The sequence below is a fragment of the Bacidia gigantensis genome (assembly GCF_019456465.1).
Source record: "Bacidia gigantensis strain McMullin 20006 chromosome Unknown contig_278, whole genome shotgun sequence".
NCBI lineage: Eukaryota > Fungi > Ascomycota > Lecanoromycetes > Lecanorales > Ramalinaceae > Bacidia > Bacidia gigantensis.
This window is the reverse complement of record NW_025408606.1, coordinates 1,252,701-1,270,725: the sequence shown is the minus strand read 5'-3', so window position 1 is coordinate 1,270,725 and position 18,025 is coordinate 1,252,701. Positions and strand designations below refer to the sequence as shown.

Here is an 18,025-nt window from a genome sequence, read left to right as displayed (position 1 = left end):
TCTATGACGCTTACAAGTGAATCGCCGGGAATTTAACAAAGTCAGGCACAATATTTCCTCTGCTGGTTCGCGGCTTCACTAAGAGCTCGATGATTTTACTCGGATTGCTTTCAACATAAGCTTTGGTTTGTGTACCTCAGCTTCCAACCCTTTCTATGACAACATCCGATGACGCACTGGCAAAAATGGAATGGGACGGAGAAGCTGCTTCAAGAGTAATTAACCACGTTTTTCATTCATATTTTCTTTGGGAGTGTCTTGTCCTATCTATGACATGTCTCCAAGGGACATCACTCGATACCCGCAAAACAAACGGCGTCCAATATAGCTCAGTCTGTAGCCCGGACTCTGATGCGCTCACAAAAAGGTAATATACAACTTGAAAATCCCGCTTATGCGAACCTAAACACCGGAGTCGTCCTGTTTGTATGTTGAAGTTGGGTAATAGTCATTCCACTTCTTGCACTGTGGTGCGAAGACCGTGTCCCAGTCTTTCGTGGCTCCGCTTCCTGGAATCAGAGCCGGCGACTCCAAGACCGTTGCTGAAAAGCCTTGGCTGCTATGCCAGGGAATGTGGCAATGGAGGGCCCAGATACCTGGGTTGTCAAGTGCCCACGCCATGACGATGAAGCCATTAGGCGGCATAGTAATAGTGTCGCGGCGCTCTGGGTTCTTCAACTGCCAGCCAACGGTCGATTCGTCCCACAGACCGAGACCAGATGATAGCACGACGAAGTCGTGACCATGGAGATGCATGGGATGAGTGATACTGTGTGGCAGGAATGATTAGCAGAGGACGTGACAGATTGAGCGACAAGTGCACTTACCCTGGAATACGCGTGATATCTTCGAGTACGAGAACGCCCCACTGTTTGCCATCCTTGAACTTGGCTGCTGTGGCATTGGTCAAAGCCTAGCAGTCCGCGTCAGTATTTGGGCCCCGTGAAGTGGTTTCATCACAGATGGCTTTCACTTACCCCGATCGGGAAAGCGTTGTCGCCCTTTGGAATACCAGCTATGTTCCCAGATACGACATCTCCTAGCGCCGGTTGCGACCAGTTCGTCCACATGAAACCGCCATCGGCCTTGTTGAACGACCATCTGAGGAACTTGCCTTGGAAGTACTCCCCGGTGACGTTCTCGGATATGATGTTCCCATCAATATTCTTCACGTCAACCGGCACCCACGGCACTAGGCTTGCGGTAGGCTCATCCATGCAGTATCCAATCCGCTTCACGTCACTTGTACTTGTAGGTTCGACGGTGCTATCTTTGTTGTATCTGACAATACCTGTGATGTTTTCTGGGGCGCCGTTAGGTATGCAGGATTTGACGAAACCACTGCGAAGCCAGTAGTCGCCCGGGGGCGCATTCGCCTCGACGATGACATCGTACCGCTGGCCCATATTGACCAGCACGTTGTTTGTCTCATACGGCACAATCGGCACCAAGTCCATTGCTATGACGGTCATTTTGTGCCCGTCGATACTGAACTGGAACCATGCCTCGGTGGCGATATTGATGAGCCGGAGGCGGTATTTTTTGCCCGGCTCGAAGTTAAGTTCATATTTATGACCCCCATCGATACAGTTTGGATCTGGCTTGGTGGCATTGGTCGCCGTGCAATTTCCTGTATTTTGGCCGTTGATTATTCCGGTGAGCGCGCCATCAAATGTGACATTGAAGGTGGCGACACTCGCCCATGTTGCAAACTCAGTCTCATGGCCCCAGTCTGTCATGAAGATGGTATCAAGGTCCTCGTCATAGTCAGCCGTTGCCGGGCCGTTGATGTTCAGGGGTCCATGCAACCCCATGCTATACTGGATAGCGAAATGGCTATGCCACATCGAAGTGCCGTATTGGCTGGCGTGGAACTTGTACGTCATGCTATCTCCGGGGGGTATAGGACATTGAGAGACGCCAGGAGTCCCATCGTACTCATTGGTATTGAGCTGGCGGATCCCGTGCCAATGTATAGCCGTGCCATTGATTGGGAGGTTGTTAGTTACGTGGACAACGACGTCGTCGCCCCAGTCCGCTGTGATTGCTGGACCAGGCATTGTCCCGTTGGCGACCTGGCATTTTCGCTTGTACCCATCCGGATGGCAGTCGATCTCCTCGATATTGAGCCAGTACTCGACTGTTTTGCCTGTGTGAAAGACCTCGTCATAGTAGTTGGTGTTAATGTCGTACTTGCCCCAGCATTTGCGAGAATTGGGGGAATTCTGGCATCCAGGGCTCAATCCGCTGGTGTCGCGAGTCGCAAGTTCTCTGCCTTCGCTGGTTGTCCTGGGAAAACGACCTACCGAGACAGCCGAGACGCCTGCTGCTGCGAGCGTGAGCAGCGAGAGGAAAGAGTATGTCATGGCTATAATTTGCTAGTGACAGTGGCCTCAAAACAGGGAAAAACAGCAGGTTGGGCATTGTGGGTTCCTTTAAGTCTCTGGTGCGTTACCTGGCGTTGCCCCCTGTCCTCGGGAATGAGATACAGAGTGACAATGATCTAGGGTCGCAATTCTTCTTGCTCTACGAGGCGCCACTTTCGGCCTAGTACCTAGCCTTGTCCCGTGTCACCGGAACTAGGACATAGAGTGATCATGATCTAGGGTCGCAGCTGTTCTTGCTCTACGAAACGCTACTTGTGGCCTAGTGTCTAGCGTCGTCCCCTGTCGCCGGACCTAGTATATGGAGTGAGGATGATGCAGGATCGCGATCCTTTCAGAGAAAGCGCCACATGATGGCTTGATGCCTGGCATTATCCCAGGTTTCCGGAACTGGAATGAAGAGCGACGATGATGGTCTAGGGTTGCGGTCCTTCCAGCTCTGCGAAGCGCCACGTGTGGCACGGTGCCCTGCATTGTACTATGCAGGTCCCCGGGTCCGAGGAATAGAGTGATGATGAGGTGGATAAGGATTTCCAGCTCTGTGAAACATCACGTGAGCTATGCAGGTCCCCGGAACCGAGAAATAGAGTGATGATGATTCACAGTCGCAATTCGAATTATCTCCGGCATTTCAGCACGCGAATGCCATGTGTCGGCCTGCAAGTACAACGATACGCGCATTGCACTTCCGTATTTGTGAAGCGCCACATGTGGCTGTGTATCGGGGATCCATATTATGCAGTTCGGGAATCAGCTAACGATCACAGTCTTGGCCGGTGCTTAAAACAAGGGAATCATTTGAAACAAACCTTTGGTGGAAATTGTTCCCTCATTCTGTTTTCAGCACGCGGTGGCCAATATGATACCGTCGGGAAGCCTGAGGGGGGCTTTCAATCTCTGTCAGCCTGAAGTCCGAGGAGATAGGACCGGGAAATCAAATTCAAGACGCAGCTACCCAAGCAATCGCTTGCACTTAGAACATCACAGGAGCTGGGCCTTCAAAAGTCTTTCTAGTCTTCTTAGGTACCGCCCCGTCATAAGTGAAAATTGGAAAGTTCAGACAAACGATACTTTATACGCCCAATTCAGCACACAAGCATACCAGAATATCAGCACGCCAGATTACCAGTGAATAGATACAATCATGTTATCAAACGGTATCAGCCATGAGAGTGAGGCTTCTCCCCCTCTACCGACATTCTTAACCTGGCACTGGACATTGTCCACGATGCGGCCAACATCAAGACGCTGCTCGCTTCCCAAAATGCCCCAGCCCCAAGTTTTTCGCCCGACTCAGCAGACATACCAGAGACCCCAGAACAAGCTGCCCTGCGGAGCCACCTCTTGGCCTCGCTCGACGATTTACGTCTGCTCGTCAACGGGCCACGCCGTACGATACGCAGCCTCATCTGTTTCAGCAACGATCTGGCTGCCTTTCAGGTCGCATTCGATTTCAACTTCTTCACTATTGTGCCTGAATCGGAAAAGGGCATCGCATTAGAGGAGGTCGCACGGCAGGCAGGTATTGACGTGGGTCGGACGCGCCAGGTAATGAGGATGCTGTGCACGCATCGCGTTTTCAGAGAGATCAAGGAAGGTTGGTTCGCGCACACGTTGACCAGCGTCCTCTTCAAACGAGACGAAAACTTGAGGAGTGCTGGGCATTTTGGAATGGACGAGATCTTCAAGGCCGCCTCTTCGACGAGCGACACCATCAAGGCGTCGCCTCAGATCTCCGATCTCACGCATTCCCCCTTCAATACTCGCCTTGGTGCCTCTATGTTTGATTACTACGACCAGAACCCGGAGCACGCTGCTCGATTCGCCAAGGCTATGGCTGGAGTTGCGAGCGGTGAGTAAATTTAGAACTTCCTCAATGTCTTTCAGCATCTGTAAAGTGCAATGACTGATAGGAAATCACAGTCGACCGCAAACCTAGCACAATGGCTGACCTGTTCCCATGGGAAACCCTCAACGGCACCATCGTCGATGTGGGTGGCGGCAGCGGGCACGTCGCCCTCACCCTCGCGCAGCGATTCCCACAACTCAACTTCCTCGTGCAAGACTCGCCTGATATGCTTGCTGAGGGCAAGCGCATCCTCGCGAAGGAAGATCCTGCCGTGGCCGGCCGCATCGAGCTAATGCAACACGACTTCTTTCAGGTGCAGCCGCCATCAGAACGCCTTTCTGCTCGCGGTCCCGTAGCTGGGTTCTTCCTCCGCCACATCTATCACAACTGGAACGACGCCGACTGCATAAAGATCGCCCGTGCACTAGTGCCCGCACTAGAGGCCGCCGCCCCAGGAACGCCGATGCTTGTCAGCGAAAGGGTGCTCCCCGGTCCCAACAGTGGTACGCCGCTACATGAGGAGCGCGGCATGCACCAGATGGACATGATGATGATGGTGGAGCTGGGGGCCAAGGAGCGAACGCAAAATGAGTGGCAGGCGCTATTCAGGGAGGCAGACGAGAGGTTGGACGTGAAGAAGGTGCATGGATCGGGTGCAGCGGCCATCGTGGAGGTGGTGCTTGGGCTATGATCATGTGTGGTATGACATGAACATATGTGTACTTGTGGAAGAGGGACCAAAATCTAAACGCGAGAAGTTTCTCGATTGTATTATCAGCACAATCTTTTGAATACGTTCCTTTTCAATAGCTCCTACGACTCTTCCACTTAAGCCATCCCTATCGACGTCTGACGTGCTCCATTATTAAGTCAGTCTTTATCCAGCTGGTAATTTAGCACTCGGCAAAAGCCAAGCAACGGGTCCTGCGTACTGTTCATAGGTCTCATGCAATACTGTACCTCTGGCCTCACTGACAAGCGCGTGGACTCGCATAAGTTAGACTTGCATGCAGCGGCAAGGCTACAGATACATTACCTTGTGTGCTCTTCGGCTGCGCTTGCTACTTTGGGCGTAGTACCAAAAAAAAGGGGTAATGACCGGATTAGCTTTTTACCGAACCCCGAAAGTGTGGCTGGTGTCTTTGAATATTTGGCCATACCATGGAAATGACAGCGTCGATTAATGGAAATTATCTGCTTAGACTCGATCAGCGAGAGGTGTAAACACACGAAACACGGCTAGAAAACCCCTAAACGTTGACTTCGTGCAACATCTTCGCCTCGGTGATGTTGATTTTGGTGACGGGGAGCCGAAAAGGATCAATAAGAGAACGAGGATCTTCTCGACCTTGATACTGTCAGTGCTAGCCTGACGAATATTCCCAACGATTATGATAGTCTCATTGAGCTTGGTCGGGGACCCCATTTTGGAGGTCGCAGCATTCGTTTTCGTTTTTTGGTCTTCCTGCCGGTCCCTGTCAGCCAAGCAGATACGGCTTTCGGGGATTCAGATCTCGAAAAGATGCCTGCCATCCTTGCACCCACGTTGACGTCAGGTACCTTGCATTTGATCTCCCGACTCTCAACTTCCCGGTACTAGCTTTGTCTTACTCAACTTGGGAACAGTCCAACCATGCCTGCCCAGAAACAAAACTCAGCTCTAGTCTACTACAAAAGCATTGGAAGGTTACTTAGAGAAAACCAACCCACAGCCTACAAATCTGTCGCTACTCTTCACCTAGAAACAGGAATCACATCCCAACTTCGAAGATGCTCCGTAGCCCAGCCTCTCTTGCCATTGCGGCATTGTCCGCTCTGGCTTTCCTGACACAATCCACCTACGCACAGTCGTCAAATATCACACTATTGAAGCCTCCCATGCTCAAACCATTCGTTCACATCGACCTGAAAGTGGAGGACTCAACCTACGTGAACGAGACCAATGGCATCATGACCGGACAAGCTAACAACCAAGGCGGTAAGCCATACCACCCTCGACTTCGCCAGTGGACTCACTGTACTGATTAAAATCAAGGCAACTTCACCGGCGCCATAATGGGCAAAATCATCAAACTCGGTACCGAATTCGAAACCTTTCCCATTGCTGCTCCTCCTATGACTGAAAGCGTAAGTAATCCAAACTGCGCCATCTCCTTCCTCACCTACCTCAGGAGTATCCGCTAATCATATCATATCACGTGCTCTAGACCTACGTCAACACCTTCGCCCTAAACACAACCGATGGAGTAGCAATGCTCCTGAAAGTCGATGGAAACATCCACTACAACCTGCCCCATCTCCACGGCTTCGCGCGCATGTCGTTCTCCACCGATTCGCCAAAATACCAGTATCTAGCTTTTGGCGACTATGTGGGCGAATTTGAGGCTACTTATCCTTCTGGCAAGGTGTCGGTCGATGTGTTTGAGTTGCAGACGAGTGGGCACTATTAGGGGCTGGGGTCTTGGGTTGTTTGTAGGAGTCACTCATTTGGATGGGATGGTGAGGCTTGTGAATAGCTATGGATTGAGGGTTTGAGAGGGTGGGAGATGTGGTGTAGAAGCTTTTTGAGCAATCAAAATTAGAGATCCTTCGGTATCTAATATGACATTTTCTACCCCCAAGGTACATCTTGTTTTGTGATGAACGGCTCCTAGCCTAGATCAACGCGCAGATACTGATGATTTGACAAAAGATTGCAAAGGTGCACTCTTCTTTGAAAGTCGATCATTTGCCGCAGATACTGATGATTTGACAAAAGATTGCAAAGGTGCACTCTTCTTTGAAAGTTGATCATTTGCCCCTGGTAAGCTGACTTGTAGGATTTAGAAGTGTTCCTGCAGGCTCATACCGGTAAAAGCCTATCTTACTACACATGTCGCGCTTCATCTAATCTTCTTCTACACATCTTACTTCAAATGACAGTATTTCATCAGATATTCATATCACTTATGCCTCCCTTGTAATCGCCGACCTACTTCGTGACGCGCACATTTAGTTTGCCTGCCGACAGTGCAGAAGGCTTAACACCTTGACTGTCGGAGCTTTGGGACTGCTTTGGCTAATTAATTTTCTTGAGATACTACTTCGAAAGAACTAGCAGCAGAAATCTAGTGCTCAGACATTCCCTGTTATTGCGATTTCAGATTAGGGGGTGCGGTGCTGGACCTTGAACTTTGGATGTATTGCTTTGGAATGCCATGATTGTATGGTCTAGAGAAGGATCAGGCTGGCTAAACGCACTTCTATATAAGTTGACAAGCTATTCTACTCATGAAATCAAGCCTTTTTTGGGTACCCTCAGTAGATCATTTGAGGATATTTTACACGCCTTGACTAAGGATGATGGATGTGTCAGGCAAACAAGGCCAAAGGTATCATAGTGGGAAGGATACGTAACCGTTACCGCTGGGAGCCCATTACAGGATATAGAGCAAGAAAACCCATGGATCTGATAAGCTGATATTTCTAAAGTTACATCGAATGCGTGTCTAGACGACGTGTTCAACGAGACGAACTATTCTCACAGAGCTATCTATGACCACTATCGACCAATCTCCTCCCACTTGAAACTTCTTACAGCCTCTCTACGCGGCAGCAAGCGCAGCCTTCGATTCCTGAATGACATCGAACGAAAAGACGTACTCGTTGATCTCGTCGGTGGAATCAAGCTTCTTGCCATCTGGAAGGTATTCGGCGGCAGCATCGCGGACAGATTGCGGTGCTGGCGGATTGATACCGGAGAGAATCTGGAGTGCTGAGCCTCTGTTTCGCCTAACCTGCTCGAACAGCTGCAGTCGATCTTCGATGGCGGCTTTGTCAGAAAGCTGGTCGAATAGGACGCCGAGGGCTGCACCATCCTCGATCGCCTGTCCACCACCTTGACCTTGGACTGTTTCTGGGTCAGCAAGTAATTCTTAGAACCGAATGACAAGGGGGAAAAGCTTACAGGTGAGCATTGGGTGAGCTGCGTCGCCAATCAGGACAAGGCGGTCCTTATGCCATTTGGGAATCGGATCTCTGGCGATCAGTTTCCACATCTTCACCTCTTGGGCTTTTCTGTATCGAGTGTAAGGCATTCATCTGCACAAGTCACAGTCATACTCACTTGACTATCGTTTGCACTTCCGGGGCAAAATGCCTCTCGGCATATTCCAGCGGCAGGCTTGAGTCTACCTTCGCTCGGAAATCTACACTCGATCTTAGCGCTTGGTCTTTCGTTGGATTGGGAAAGTTTCATCCATACCTTCTCCGATGTGGGAGGTATCAAAATCCCGTGAGAGGTACAAGAAGTTCTGTACCTCGTTGCTATATTTCAGATTGGTAAGTAGCTTGCTAGAGATCTTTGAAGGGACGGTACGACGCACTTTCGACATGGGTACCACACCAAGCCAGCCGCGCCCTCAGATCCCGTGAAGTATCTTGTTGATGAGTCTCGAATCATGTGGGCCGTCTCTGGGTCTGAGAGGAAGTCATCTCTTGGAACCAGCCACCGCATACACGCCCATCCTGTATCTCCAGATTGGACAACTTGATTGTCATCGAGAACATGCTGCACAGCGTTCGAATGCACACCATCTGCGGCAATTATGAGATCGGCCTGCAAGACCTCACCGTTTTCCATCGTTACTTTGCCGTTTTTTGCATCCTGGTGGAGGCATGTTAGTAGCCTCCCAGCCCAAGGCCGAATCACAGTCTTTCTCACTTGCTTACATATTCAACAGCTTTGGACCGTGTCTGAAGATCACAGGGGCGCCCGGCGCCCTCCTTGCGCGTAGCCAGGACTTTTATCTGGGTGTGAAGATCTTCGCGATGGACGGAGTACATGGGCACGCCATAATTCGATTCGCAGTCTTTGTAGTAGCTTGGAATCAACACATTCATGTTCGTGCCATCAATCAGGCTCCCATTGCGTATGGCGACCATACCAGATGCCTCTGGAGAAAAGTCCCACGACCGAAGAACCCGCGACGCATTTGGTTTGATAGTGATGGCGGCTCCGACTTCGTGCGCTAATGATGATTGTTCGAGAATCTGGCATCTCGTCAGGAGCGAGCCTTCCTGTCACCTTAGAGGATGCCAACCGTCACTTTATGCCCTGCCTTACGCAGACCAACTCCAGCACTCAGACCGGCAATCCCAGCGCCAACGATGATGATGTCCATGATTTTGGTTACTTATGTGCTACAGCGGCTAGAGTACAGTGACAAGTGAAATAGCTTGCTCCACATGTAGAGTTGAGGGTTTTGTGATGGACAGCTCACCAAGTTGGGGCAGGTAGCTCTCTGAGCCTGGCTTGTCATACTAGTTTTCTAACATGAGCGGGTTTCAGCCGCCAAGTTCCTGGATCAGCCTTCATGCTGCAACGTGATCTCATTTCCACACGCGATGTGCATGGAATCCACGGGCTTACTCGTATTTCGGGAAAGCACGTCTGTGAACGAGCCAAAAGATGTACGGCGAGAATACAGCGGAGCTTGCCTTTCCATGATCGGTGAGCGATTTTCTAGTATGTAGAGGTATCTAGGAGAAAGTTGGACGCCACCGGAAAAATGGTGCAGAATAGGCTCATGCTGGACACCACATAAGACTCTATCTTAGATCCGTCAACATGACGAACTGATGGTCTCAGCTAGCTATTATGCATTTGCCTGCCGTGAATTATGGCACTCAAGGGAAGTGCAATAAATTTGAGAATAGGCAGTTCATGACTTGAGAAACAAACCTCGGGAAAGGGTTTCCCGAATTTACTCGGGGTTATGCAAGCCATGCAGACCGATAGTAATCCCATGGAGACAGAATGATGAGCATGGCTGTTCAAGGTGCAGGCTTTTACAAACCACCAATTGACCGCCCCAAACGGAGTAGACAGCTGACTGACAAGGTTGAAACATGCAGCTTCAGGTTCACGGCCATTGCTGTTGCTCTTCGGAGAGTAGGAGCTTAAAGTCAACAGAATACGTTTTGTGATCGATGAAATACAAGATGGGGGATACCCAAATACTTGCGATGGTTGTGTGGGAAGGAGCTGGCTGTTCATGGTAAAGTCATAGGATTGTAGTGAGAAAAAAATTGGGAAAGCTAACAGTCTATGATCGTTCCTGATTAAGCTTAGCGTAGGGCTACACGCCTTCCAGGGGCGCACACATGCTTGGATAGAGTCAAGAGGTAATGACATGACTTTGTATTATCTCGCACTCGGGTCTCCTCTGCAATCATGCCCTCGAGAGCATGGTCCTAGAGAGAACTTCTTAGGTTCCTTGGTGCGAATCAATCCAACTATCACTTGGTTTGGCAATTAGGACTTACCATGCTGCGTTGACAAGTATAAGGTAGGGAGGGAAGGACGTCTTGAATTGTATGAAAGCTGTGCATGGTTTTGAGATAATGGCTATTTAAGTAACGCCTGGTCCTATACAAACATGAGAGAGGTATCCAACTCCTATTTCAAACCAAATATAACTACAAAAAATCTAATATCCTACTTCGAGCCGAAATATGTAAATGCCTTCTCCATATTCTCCTGTAGAAGATGAACATGTCCAGGCATGGGCAGGTCAAAGTGATCTCCAGGCACAGACATAGCCATTACTTCTCCACCGGTGAACTTGTCCCAGCCGTTGGGGCCGAGATTGTCGCCCTTGTCGGGGACAAGACACGCAAACGTGCCCAGTTTTGGATCCTGCATAAAGCCTGGATAAGACTTGGTAGGGACATTCTCTTCTCTCACTAGTTTCTCCATCAACTCGGGATTGTCTGACACACGATTGACAAGCCCCTTCTCAGCCCAGACGACAGCTGTCTTAGCAGGCCTATCCGCGGCGGTCATTGGGGCTGGGGTATACTCGTTCATGACAACAAAGAAAGCTTGGAAGTGTTCGCGACTATCGCCAATAGAACTCCAAAGACCGTCTTTGTTGACAGCCTGCTCGAAGACATCGTAGCTGAATTGGTCTTCGGCGAGCAGCGTTTGTTGGTCCTTCCGCTGCGACCGTGGGCAACACAGGTCGATTAGTAGAAGACCATCGACGTCACGCCCAGCGGTGCGCAGTTGCCGTGAGACTTCATAGGCGACGAGGGCACCAGCCGAGTAGCCGCCGACTTGGAAGGGTCCCTTATCATGCCTCTTAATCAGCTCATCAACGATGAGCTTGGCTACTCCCTTTATGCCAACCTTGCTGGTCAGGCGGGATGGACAGCGGTAGTAGGGTGAGTCGATGCCAAAAACTGTCTGCTTAGACTTAAAGGGCCGGAAGTGAATGAATGATGCGACGGTGCCGGTACCATCGGCTATAATGTATAGTGGCGTCTTGTCGGTCTTTGCGCGGCCCTGCAGTAGCGTGATCCTGACTTTAGGGAGTGGCGAGTGGTCGATGTCCGCCTCTGGACCTGGAGCTGACGTCTCTTTTTCGACATGAACCAGGCTTGAGGTCTCGCTGGAGACTGATTCGTCTGATTTTGGGACATCTTCCCTGGAAGTCTTCCTGCTGATGTAAGGAGTTGCACTAGTGGAAGGCGCCACGCTTGTGGAAGGCGTTACGCTGGTGAAAGGCGTTGTGCTGGTGGAAGCAGTTGCACTGCTAGAAGGTGTCGCGTTGATTTCGTCCTGGGGAGCTTTGGCGGCCTGCCCACCGAATTCGTGACGGAGATCACCGATTGTGGGATACTCGAAGAGAAACGCGGCAGAGAGTTCGACGTCCAACTCCTTGAGAACCCCAACGACCTCGATAGCCATGATTGAATCAACGCCAATGTCGGATATTAAAGTGTCGTCAGTGAACTCTGAAGCGTCGCTTCCAGTCGCCGTGGCAAGACTGTCCACAATAACCTGGAAAACTCCTGCATCTTGGGCCGCGTCGCTACTCTGTGCCTTGCTCGTCTCCTGTTCCACTGGTGCTACATCCACAGGAGCAGTCGGATCGTCACTGATCTTGATATCCTTTGCAGCCGGCTTTTGTGGTCGAGGGGTGGCAGCCTGATGCTGGGGTCCTCCACCGTGTTTACCGCCAAGAATATGACGCCAGGTGGCTGTCTTGAATTCCTGATATCGCAGGTCGACAGCCTGCATGACGATCTTGGACGTCTGCGGGTTGAAGACATAAGCGGCGCAGAAAGCCGTATCCTTTTCCCACCGCGAGATACGCGTATACGTTATATATTGTTTGCCAGGTTCGACGGCGGCCAGCTGCTCCACGAAGTCATAGCCCATAACAGCAAAGGTCGAGTCGGGCGACTTGCTCGGATTTCCGTTGACCATGAAACCCGCTAGGTGCAACAGACCCTCGCCCCAATACGGCGAGGATGTGAAGCTGGTACCCACTGGGTCAGGTGGCAGCACAATCGTCGCTGCGGCTTCTTGGAAGTCATCGGCAACGTATGCCTCTTGGACTCCCTGGAAGTCGGGCGAGAATTCGACGGCGTTAGCGAAGAGTGCATAGAAGACGCTTGGCTGCATCCTGTGGCCTGAGCCCTCCTTGGAAAGCCGGATCCGCTCTTCGATTTTGGCGTTGATGAAGAACGACACACGATCCAAGTCGGTCCGAGCCTTTTCAGGGTTGCGATATCCGACTCTTATCGACCCGAGATCGTGAGATTCGCCACGTTTTGAAGTGGCCTTGAACGTAACCAGGATGGTGTCGGTCGAGGAACTCTCCATAGTGGCTGTGGAGAGTAGTGCCCCGTCAAGGCCGACAAGGTCTCGAGTCAGAGGAGCGAGAAGTTCCGGGTCATGGAAAGTGAGGTGTGCCGCAGTCACATCCTTCCTGCCGCTGTACTCGAGGGTATATTTGGCAACTGTTGCGGCAGCGTCGCTGAAGACGCTCCCAGAAGCAAGCGCGATCTTTTGCATCTGATGGCCGTCTATAAGACCCAAGAAACCGTGCTCCGAGATAGTGGCTCGGAAGGTGACCTGTATCTTAGGGGAGAGGGTCTTCTCTACGAGGTACTGTGCGGTCGTGCCGAGGAAAGGCTCCGATGGGGCCGCAGCCTGCGTCGCATCAACGACCAGTCCGGCTTTCTTGTCGGTATGTGTAATCCAGTAGTCCTTGACGTCCCACACATAAGTCGGAAGCGGCAGCAGCTCAAGGTTGCCCTCGTAAGGTGCGTGTAGTGCTAGCCAGTCGACGTCAGCCCCACTCATGTGCGCCATGGCAAGACTTTTAGAAATGGAAGCCCAATTGCTGGAGTTTGCGTCGATGCTGTGGTTGATCTTCGTAGGTGGTGGAGAAAGTGTGGCCCGCACGAATGAATTGCAAACCGGCCCCGGGCCGATCTCGAGCCAGAACGAATTCTTCAGCGTTGACTTGACGGCGTCAAGGCCGCCACAGAAGTCAACCGGCTGGCGTGTTTGCTTTACGAGGTAGTCCTCGCTGAAGACACCCGGCCCCTCGACGACAGATGCAAGAAGTGTTGACGCCACAGGGACCTTGGGCGGCAGATAAGTTACGCCACTTGCGACAGTCTTGTAGTCGTGCAGTATGGCATCTATCTGGGACGAATGAAATGCAAACGGATTAGATAGCGTCGTAGTGCGCGTCTTTGAATCCTGAGCCTTTATGTCTGCCTCGATCTGCTTCAAGTCCTCCGCCGTCCCGCTGATGACGGTAGCGCTTGGACTGTTGATACATGCGACGCTACAGGAAGAGTCTTTGCGCTGGGCGAGGCGATCTCGCACTGATGATGCGGAAGCTGACACAGAGAGCATAGCACAAGAATTCGGTTCGCATCGTTCTAGGAGCAGGCGAGCACGCGAGCCGACAAGGTGCAGAGTGTCAACCAACGATAAGACGCCAGCAGCGTGCAGGGCGGCGTATTCTCCCAGACTGTGGCCCATGACCATAGCAGGCACTATGCCAGTGGACCGCCAGAAAGCCGTCAGGGCAATCTCTAGTGTGATGACAGCGAGCTGGATCTGCGCCGCGTCCTTGGTCGCCAAGTCGATAGAGCTGTCGGTGATAATGTCTAAGAAGGGCGGGAATTTGCTAGAGGCACAGATCGCAACGCACAAGTCGACCGTCCTGCGGAAGACGTCGCTTGTGCGGTACAGCTCGGCGCCCATTCCTGCGTAATGCGAGCCCTGCCCTGTGAAGACGAAGACGACGTCGGTGGACGTGGACTTGGCCGCCTTAGAACCGCCGGCGGCGCGCTCGATCTCGGCCTCGAGCTCGGAAATAGCCTTCTGCGATGTGGATGCCGCAAAAGCAAACCTCAATGGATGTTGCACTCTCCGTGCTGTCGTCGAGTAGGCTACGTCCTGAATCCTGGCGTTGGGGTTTGCATGGAGCCACTTGGCGAGTTGACGCAAATTGGCGAGGTACGACGACTGTGTCCTGGCCGAGCTCGAGATGACATGAGTCGACCGAGGGTCGTCTCCACTGTGTCTAGCTGGATCTTGCTTGTATTCTTCAAGGATCACACATGCATTACCGCCCTGCTTATGTCTTAGCGTGACTATCACAAGGGTGTGCAAGGGAGAAAACATGCCGCCGCATCGAAGTTGTTGAGAAGAATACGTCGCGGCTCGTCGGCAACCCCTTTAAACTCGGTTGCTTCAGAGGGAATAACAATACCGCTATCGCCTTGTAGAACTTTGAGCAAGTTGGGGTTCAGGCCATGGGGCATGCCCGCCTGAGGGGGAAGGATGCCCTTCTGGAGCATGAGAATGCTTTTCAGCATCGAGGACATTCCGGCAGCCTATTCTACTGGTCAACGTCTACTCCATCGAAACTCCAACAAGAACAACAGTGGACAATGAAGATAACAAGCGGTACTCACTGCTTCGCTATGACCGATGTTGGCCTTAATGCCTCCGACGATCAGAGGGTGCCCAGCTGGTCTTGGTGAAAAGACATTGGAGACTGCCGCCATTTCTGCCTTGTCCCCAACCTGGGTTCCTGTTCCATGCATCTCAACATAGGAGATATTTTGAGGAGACAATCGCGCGTTACGGAGGGTTTTGCTGAACAGTCTTTGTTGGGCGTTCGCGTCCGAGGTCGTGATAGACGTCGAGTTGCCAGAATGGTTTCTGGCCGATGCCGCAATAACGGCCAAGATCTGGTCATTGTGCGCGATAGCATCCTCAAGCCGCTTCAGAACGACGGCGCCACTGAAATCTGCGCGGCAATAGCCATCAGCGTCGTCTCGGTATGTCTTACAGTTTCCTGTGTTGGACAAGACGCCGGCTTTGCTGAGGAGGGTGAAAGAATGGGGGTCTGATAGTACGTTTGTGGCGCCCGCAACTGCCATGTCAATGTCTTTTGACAGCAAGCTCATGCTAGCAAGGTGCATAGCTGAAGTTGTGCCCGCACATGCAGAGTCGAGCGAGTAGGTCGGCCCCTCCCAGTTCATATTGAAGGCTAGCCGGCCTGGGCCAAAGGCTCGCTGCATTCCTTGGAGTGTATATGCGTCGCAACCAAGGGAAGAATGACTGACTTTGTACCAGTCGTCAGCGCTAGCACCGAAAAAGACAGCTATCTTGTTCGGATCCGTCGTCCTGGTCTGGCCAGCTGAATATCCGGCCCGCTCAAGAGCTTCATACGCGCTCATCAGGAAGAGGCGGGCAACTGGGTCCATCAGCAGAGCCTCGCGCGGTGAGATGTGGAAGAATTTGGCGTCAAAGTGGCCCGGATTCTTGATGAAGCACCCGTGTCGGCAACTCATAGTGCACTTAACCTCACCTGGAGAACGGGCTGCGCCGTGCGTCTCACAGTAGTACTCGTCCAGAGAGAAACGGTCGCTGGGAACTTCTTGGGAGGTGTCTTGGCCCGTCTCGATAACTTTCCAGAACTCGTCGAGGTCTTCACTGCTGGGCCCTTTGCCCGCCATACCAACGATAGCGATGGCGCCTTCTCTTACGCCTTTGCTCGACGAAGGGGCCGCCAGATCATCATCGACAGATATTTGCCTTGTTCCCATGCCAACCCCAGCCTTCAAGCTGTTGATAACGTACTCTGCGTGGCCGCTGGGGCCCATCATCTTGATGTCAGCTTGCTTTGACATCCCGAGATGAGCACTAAGCTTGTTCACGGCTTGCACAATGTCCAACCGTTGCGACAGGGTTGACAAGGCTGCAGCTTTCAGCAGTTGACCCCAGCTGGAGTATGTGGCATTAGTTTTATTCCCAGCGATCCCCCATACCTTGTATCCTGGGCGAGGGGCGATGGAGTGGAGGGAAGAATCTCCCGCGACATAGTCAACATCAGCATCCGAGACTTCGAGGCCGTGCTGCATAGCACGAATGCCAGGTAATTCGTTCTTCATCGCATTCTTCAGCTCTGGGCACTGGCTCAAAACAAGATCTAAAACCGAAGGTGGTCCTACGATACTGCACCATCGAAATCCTGTAATAGCAACCTTGACCCTCTTGGAGATTGGCACACCCTACTCATGCGTCTCAGATTAGTACATGACACTTCTCGGTCTACTCGAAGCAGTCGGGCCTGCGGAAAATAGAACGGATAGTACCTTGGCATTTTGAAACTGTTCCAGTATCTTCTCAAGTTTGTTTACTGCGACGTCGATGATGACCCAGCCCCAGACTCCAGGTCGGTCCTCTATCGCTCTTGAGCGAATTAAGGTGACATCGCAGAGTCGGGCGTACGCCCGACCAGCCTCGATGCATGCGCTGTATAGAGTGCCAAAGTTGGCAGACGCGGCCGCCGCAACAGCGTTGAATATGCCGGCAGAGATACCTACCAAATGCGACTCGGTGCCCTCGCCCGGGTTGAGCAGCAGTGGCTCGCGATCAGCAGTTCTTTGGGCGGTCAGCAAGAAAGCAGAGTTGGAGTCAGGGTCAGGGAGGAGACGCACTTCAACAGCAGCGCTGCTCGTACTGTATAGAGAAGCATGCCATGTACCATGCCGACCTTGTCGCCGGAGTGGCGGTGCTTTTGGGCAAGCTCTTGGAAATTAGAACAAGATCCAAAGCTTTCTCGCAAAAACCGGTCCATGCCTCTGACCTCAGCCTTGAAGGCAGAGAACAGATCCTCCAAGAAGGCTTTGAGATATGGCGTCGTGGTAGCCTGGCGACAGACATAGTCCATGCCGTCAACCCATGGGTCTGTGACATCCCCAAAGAGGAGGACGGTGGGTTGTGTTGACCCCATTGTTGCAGGTGGGGTGCGATGATGCATCGCTGTACCCGCTCAGTGCAACAGACACTCAAGAGTACGAAAGAATGTGCGATTTTGTCGTCCTTTCATTGACTCTCTTAATCCAAGGCTCCCCTTTTTCGGCGCCTATGACATCCCCTACCGGTCTTATTTCACGAGCAAGCATCCTGCCTCAAGCCTAAGTGCTTATCTAGTTTCAGCTCTGGATGTTCTGGTACCGCCGTACCGGAACCGTCTTCCTGTTCTGGCGCTCCCCGACATCTTTTCTTCCTTGCTGATGGTAGCCAACCACCTCGTACAGCGTCAGATATTCGCCTCACGTGATTCCCCGAAGGCATCGTCCTCTTGCGCCACACAGATTCCCGAAAAGATGACCCCCGATAGTAATGTCACGTTGCGCCACGCGTGTTCTCCCCTTTCCAAAGCGCGGCTGAGAGACGAAGGTCCATTTGAAACCACTAGCATTGACCATCGACGTTTCCTGACTAGGTAAGCCGAACCTTGGGCCCGACACTAGATGATCCGCCATGTGAATCAGGCCCATCTTGATCTGCTGTACCTGCCTAATGCCAGGCTAGCTCTCGCCTAGGCACGTGGCAATGCTGGAGAGTCGTGGACCCCACATTACTTTGGCTTACCGAGTGCTTAAGCCCCGGGCCGTAGGTTGAGCAAGGCAAGGCATACCC

General features: G+C 52.0%; 5 protein-coding genes across 5 annotated transcripts; 2 read left to right on the top strand and 3 right to left on the bottom strand.

The window, feature by feature from the left end:
* Nucleotides 1-402: 402 nt before the first annotated feature.
* Nucleotides 403-2,366, bottom strand: KY384_007865 (uncharacterized protein; the record flags this gene model as incomplete). Its single annotated transcript, XM_044816354.1, has 3 exons — nucleotides 403-769; nucleotides 828-913; nucleotides 978-2,366. 3 exons carry the CDS (start codon nucleotides 2,364-2,366, stop codon nucleotides 403-405), a joined length of 1,842 nt encoding a protein of 613 aa, XP_044666994.1.
* Nucleotides 2,367-3,550: 1,184 nt separating this feature from the next.
* Nucleotides 3,551-4,924, top strand: KY384_007864 (uncharacterized protein; the record flags this gene model as incomplete). Its single annotated transcript, XM_044816353.1, has 3 exons — nucleotides 3,551-3,556; nucleotides 3,630-4,236; nucleotides 4,308-4,924. The coding sequence occupies 3 exons, from the start codon at nucleotides 3,551-3,553 to the stop codon at nucleotides 4,922-4,924; spliced, it is 1,230 nt and encodes a 409-aa protein (XP_044666993.1).
* A 1,079-nt stretch (nucleotides 4,925-6,003) lies between these two features.
* On the top strand, nucleotides 6,004-6,683 carry KY384_007863 (uncharacterized protein; the record flags this gene model as incomplete). Its single annotated transcript, XM_044816352.1, has 3 exons — nucleotides 6,004-6,211; nucleotides 6,269-6,360; nucleotides 6,441-6,683. The coding sequence occupies 3 exons, from the start codon at nucleotides 6,004-6,006 to the stop codon at nucleotides 6,681-6,683; spliced, it is 543 nt and encodes a 180-aa protein (XP_044666992.1).
* A 1,134-nt stretch (nucleotides 6,684-7,817) lies between these two features.
* On the bottom strand, nucleotides 7,818-9,395 carry KY384_007862 (uncharacterized protein; the record flags this gene model as incomplete). The annotated part of the gene is made up of 7 exons (XM_044816351.1): nucleotides 7,818-8,122; nucleotides 8,180-8,289; nucleotides 8,339-8,420; nucleotides 8,477-8,538; nucleotides 8,598-8,878; nucleotides 8,944-9,264; nucleotides 9,321-9,395. 7 exons carry the CDS (start codon nucleotides 9,393-9,395, stop codon nucleotides 7,818-7,820), a joined length of 1,236 nt encoding a protein of 411 aa, XP_044666991.1.
* A 1,316-nt stretch (nucleotides 9,396-10,711) lies between these two features.
* KY384_007861 (Type I Iterative PKS) lies at nucleotides 10,712-17,333 on the bottom strand (the record flags this gene model as incomplete). Its single annotated transcript, XM_044816350.1, has 4 exons — nucleotides 10,712-14,659; nucleotides 15,004-16,608; nucleotides 16,693-16,981; nucleotides 17,038-17,333. The coding sequence occupies 4 exons, from the start codon at nucleotides 17,331-17,333 to the stop codon at nucleotides 10,712-10,714; spliced, it is 6,138 nt and encodes a 2,045-aa protein (XP_044666990.1).
* Nucleotides 17,334-18,025: the final 692 nt, after the last annotated feature.